The sequence below is a fragment of the Dipodascopsis tothii genome (genome assembly GCF_038497935.1).
Source record: "Dipodascopsis tothii strain CBS 759.85 unplaced genomic scaffold V1510scaffold_71, whole genome shotgun sequence".
NCBI lineage: Eukaryota > Fungi > Ascomycota > Lipomycetes > Lipomycetales > Lipomycetaceae > Neoaidaea > Neoaidaea tothii.
Window position 1 is genome coordinate 1 of NW_027118055.1, and position 5,009 is coordinate 5,009.

General features: G+C 54.1%; 1 protein-coding gene across 1 annotated transcript; it reads left to right on the forward strand.

Moving 5' to 3' along the window:
* Positions 1-59: 59 nt before the first annotated feature.
* Positions 60-4,719, forward strand: V1510DRAFT_424347 (ANTH domain-containing protein; the record flags this gene model as incomplete). The annotated part of the gene is made up of 3 exons (XM_066935086.1): positions 60-75; positions 349-1,028; positions 2,084-4,719. Coding segments are annotated over 3 exons (3,090 nt in total), but the record flags the coding sequence as incomplete, so codon positions are not given.
* Between the last annotated feature and the right edge of the window lie 290 nt (positions 4,720-5,009).

The window sequence follows — 5,009 nt, forward strand, 5'->3', positions numbered from 1 at the left end:
ATACCGACCTCGCCGTTAGCATCAAAAAAGCAACCTCCATCGACGAGTCCGCCCCCAAGCGCAAGCACGTCCGAAGTAGGTCTCCCTCTGCCCTCTCTCTCCTCCCGCACTCTCGCCCTGGCCCCTCTCTAGTCCTCTCCCTCTTCTCCCCTCCGCCTTAGCCACTTTCCTCCTCACACAGCGCTCTTCCCTTGCCGCCTCCTACTCCACCTCCCTCCCTCTCTCTCAACCGCTCTCCCACTCTCCTCCCCATCCTCCACTCTCTCGATTTCTTCTCTTCCTATTCCTCTCCCCTCACTCGCTCTGCCAGGGCGATCACATCACCCCTTCACTGCTAACCTCTTCTAGGCTGTATCGTCTACACCTGGGACCACCGATCCTCCGCTGCCTTCTGGACGACCCTCAAGCTCCAGCCCATCCTCGCAGACGAGGTTCAGACCTTCAAAGCCCTCATTACCGTCCATAAGGTTCTTCAGGAAGGCCACCCTTCCTGTCTCACCGACGCTCAAAATCAGCTCAATTGGATCGAAGCTTGTTCCCGTAGTATCCACGGTGAGGGCTCCCGCGGCTATGGCGCTCTCATTCGCGAGTACGTTGACCTCCTCCTCTCCAAGCTCCGCTTTCACAAAAACCACCCCGAGTTCAACGGTACTTTCGAGTACGAAGAGTACATCTCTCTCAAGACCATCAATGATCCCAACGAAGGCTACGAAACCATCTCCGATCTCATGTCCCTCCAAGACCACATCGACTCCTTCCAACGCCTTATCTTCTCCCATTTCCGCCAAGGAAGCTCCAACGAATGTCGCATCTCCTCGCTCGTTCCTCTAGTCCACGAAAGCTACGGCATCTACAAATTCATCACCAGCATGCTTCGCGCTATGCATGCCACAACCCAGTCCGACGAAGCGCTCGAGCCACTTCGCATCAGATACGTCTCCCAGCACCACCGCCTCGTCAAGTTTTACTACGAGTGCGCCAACCTTCGCTACCTCACCTCGCTTATCACCATCCCTAAGCTCCCCGTGGTAAGTTGCCTTTCTACACTCGCTTGCTTTCCCTCGCCCACCGGCTCCCTCCATGCTATACCCGCGCCCTACCCATAAAACCACATGATCTTTATCTCTCCTTCTATCATATATATCTCCTCTGCCCACCGGTGCCTCCCCCACGCCCGCCGGCCCACTCACTCTACTCGCCCTGCCCAGCGCACAACCCTGCCTCGGCAATCTCAGCCTCAACTCGTCCTTTCCACGCCCACCGGCGCCACACCACATCCTCCAGCATTACACAATCCACCTGCCTATTCCTTTTCCACACACTGTTCCTTGATACCTGCTCCGTCTGTGCCAGTTCGTATGAATCCTGTACGCCGCCCACCAGCTGACGATACTCTTACCCATTTTTCTATTCCCTATAGTGCTTCCCACGCCCACCGGCACCGCTCGTGCTCCACCTGCCTCAGCTACATTGCTACGTTACACGCAAGCCCCATTACACCCGCACCGCTACTCGCAGCCTTTCTAAAGTGTAACGTTCCAATGCCCGCCGGCACTCTCGTCTCTCTAATCTTTCGACGCCCACCGGCAACTACTCATCTCGAGCTTTCTAAGAAACTCTACCACCCACCGCCTAATGCCGCGTTCCTGCTTCTCATATACCTTCCCACCGCACTCGGCCGCCCACCGGCGACTGCAAGGCGTTCCTTTCTGCCTTTTTTGCCCGCCCGCCGGGGACTCCCTGCCTTGCGTTTTCCAGCGCCCACCGGCGACTGTATGATCGCTCTGCAGTTCTCACGCCCACCGGCACCCTTGTACCAACTCCCTTCCAACGCGATGCCTCGCCCGCCCGCCGGCCTAATCCGTTCCTGATCTCCCTCTCCCACTTGCCACGCCCACCGGCGCCCTTCACGTCATCTGTGCGCTGCTTTTCTTCCTCCGGCTTCGGCTTCTGTACACCAGTTCCACTCTGTTCAATACCTTACTCTACTCCGCATGCTGCCTGGCGAGAAAGCTTTGCATCGGTCTTCATGATGCTCGTTATATGTCTATTGCTTATTGCGGCTTGCTAACCTAAACTATAGGATCCTCCCAACCTTTTTGTTGATGACGAGCAGGCTCCAGCTCTCCCACGCCGCCCCGAGACAAGCCCTGTGCCTGCAGCTGTCACGCCAGATCCGTTTCAGTCCGAAGCCTATCTACAGCAGCAACGCCAACAACAAGAGTATGAAGCCGAGCAGCGTCGCCTCCAGGCTCAGCAGGAAGCCGACATGGCTCGTCAGCAGCAAATGGCGCTTGAACAGCAGCGTTTATTTGAGGAGCAGCAGCGTCAACAAGCCGAGCAGCAGCGCCTGGCTCAGGAGCAGCTCATGCGTGACCAGCTCCAGCGTCAAGCTCAAGGACGTGTCGCCGAACTAGAACGAGACTTTCTCAATCTTCGTGGCATGTATGATCGCGATCAGCTTATGTTGGAGCGGTACGACAATCGTGTGAAAGCTCTGGAGACCGAGCTGTTGCAGCTCACCAACATGTCCGCACAGCAAATGAAAGTTAAGGACGACCAGCTCAATGCCATCCAGGAGCAGATCTCCACCTGGAAGTCAAAGTACGAGGCTTTGGCCAAGCTCTACTCTCAACTTCGAACTGAACATATTGATCTCATGGGCCGCTACAAGAAGCTCCAGCTCAAGGCTGCTTCGGCCCAGGAAGCGATCGATAAGAAGGAGAAGATGGAGAAAGAGATGAAGGCTAAAAATCTAGAGCTGGCTGATCTAATTCGTGAACGTGACCGCGCGCGCTTCGATCTAGACAGAGTTAAGGGCGGTCAAGAAGAGGAGGTTGAACGTCTTAAGCGTGAGATTCAACAGCTCAAGGATGACCTAGACAAGAGCGAGCGCACCAAGGGCTCGGAGCTCTCTAGTATACTTGCCCGGCATAACCGGGAGATGTCTGATCTCGAAGAGTCTGTCCGCAGCAAGCAGAGAGCTCTGGATGAGATGTCGGACCGGATGAAGGGCTTCGATGGCGAGGCCGAGCGTCTCTTGAAGGAAAAAGAAGACGAGCTTGAAGTTTACAAAGCCGGCATGGACGAGGCTCTGCTTCGGCTGAACGAGATGTCGCTTAACAAAAACGAAGAGGATGCGGCGCTTGACGAGCGCATTGACACCATTCTCGTCGAGCATCTTGACAAGCTGGTCTCGATCATTGATGCGGTACTGCTCAGTGGAAGCCAGAGAATTGTGGAGGCTGTTTACGAGCTGGAGTCACCCATGCAGGCCGGAAACCAGAACTCGTCTCCAAGCTATCTGCTGTCTGTCATTGAAAAGGCAAGCTCTGCGGCAACGGACTTTGCTACGTCTTTCAATAATTTCATTGCGGATGGACCGAATGGTGATCACAGTGAGGTTATCAACACTGTCACCGTGTTCAGCGGATCTATTGCTGACATCTTGTCGAATTCCAAGGGCCTTACTCGCCTGGCAAGTGACGACAAGCGTGCTGAGGCTCTCTTGAACACAGCGAGAGATTCTGCGACCGCCTCGGAGAAGTTCTTCAACAATCTGCTGTCGACAAAGTTGGCGCCGCTGTCTATTGATCAGAGAACTGACCGAGTCATCTCAAACAACCTAGAGGTTCAACGTAACTTGCAAAGGCTATCGAAACTGGCTGAGTCGTTTGGCCCTAAGCATAGCGCTCTAGCGAATGCTGCAGGAGACATTGGCGATCTTGTTGATAGAGAGCTGAACAGTGCTGCGGAGGCTATTGCGAAAGCGGCATCTCGCCTAAATCAGCTTATGACAAAGCCGAAGGATCCTTCTCTTGCCAGCTATGACCTGAAGATTCACGACACTATTCTGGCTGCGGCTATGGCGGTGACAAATGCTATTGCTCAATTGATCAAGGCCTCGACTGATTCGCAGCAAGAGATTGTGGCACAGGGCCGGGGCAGCAGTACCCGAACTGCTTTCTACAAGAAGCACAACAGATGGACCGAGGGCCTAATTTCTGCTGCTAAGGCTGTGGCGTCGTCTACGAACATTCTTATCGAAACAGCAGATGGTGTGATTGGAGGAAACAACAGTCTGGAGCAGTTAATCGTTGCATCGAATGGTGTGTCAGCGTCCACCGCTCAGTTGGTGGCTGCTTCCAGGGTGAAGCTTTCTTCGTTTTCTGGTGCTTCCCCGGACAAAAAAGCTCTGATCACAAAGCTACAGGATAGGCTTGAGACTGCGAGCAAGAGTGTGACATCTGCTTGTAGATCTCTGGTTAACCAGGTCCAGCAGATTTTGACACAGAGGGGCTACGATGACGGGGAAGACATGATTGACTACAGCAAGCTTAGTTCCCATGAGTTCAAGCGTCGAGACATGGAACAGCAGGTTGAGATCCTGAAGCTGGAGAACGAGCTCGGTGCAGCCAGGAAGCGGTTGGGAGAGATCAGAAAGATCAGCTACCAGCAGGACGCTGAGGAGGAGTGAGTCTTAAATCCCAAGATACAAGTCCACTTCGTTGGTAATAGACTGGCGGTGGGGTATACAACGGCAACGCCTAGCCTGTCTTAACCTTATTCATACTTGATTTGTACGTTATCGAACAATAACAATACTTTAGAGTTGAGTCTATGTAGTCGAGACACTTGTACAGAAGGAGCTACGGACAGAGTCCGGCTGGATCCTCGCGGCTGTGGAGTAGGGAGACGGCGATGGTAGCGCAAAACGACGTGGAGGATCAGGGTATTGGAAACAAAAGGAGGTCCTCGATATCCGCCAGCTCAGGGTGAAAGCTGGGCCGGATCAGCTGAGGAATTACAGCCAGGAGACTGCGTCGCTTTCAACCTTGTTCTACGGTTTGCGAACTGGAGGACCGTTAGCAAGCGATCTGCAGTGTGCTCAGGATGGCTGAAGAGAGCGGTCAGCTAAACTTCGAACTTACCCACACGCTCACTTGCTGCTTGCGCAAGCCGCAGAGCGACGCCAGCTGCTCGAGCTCGTGTCTGGTAGGACATCTTTT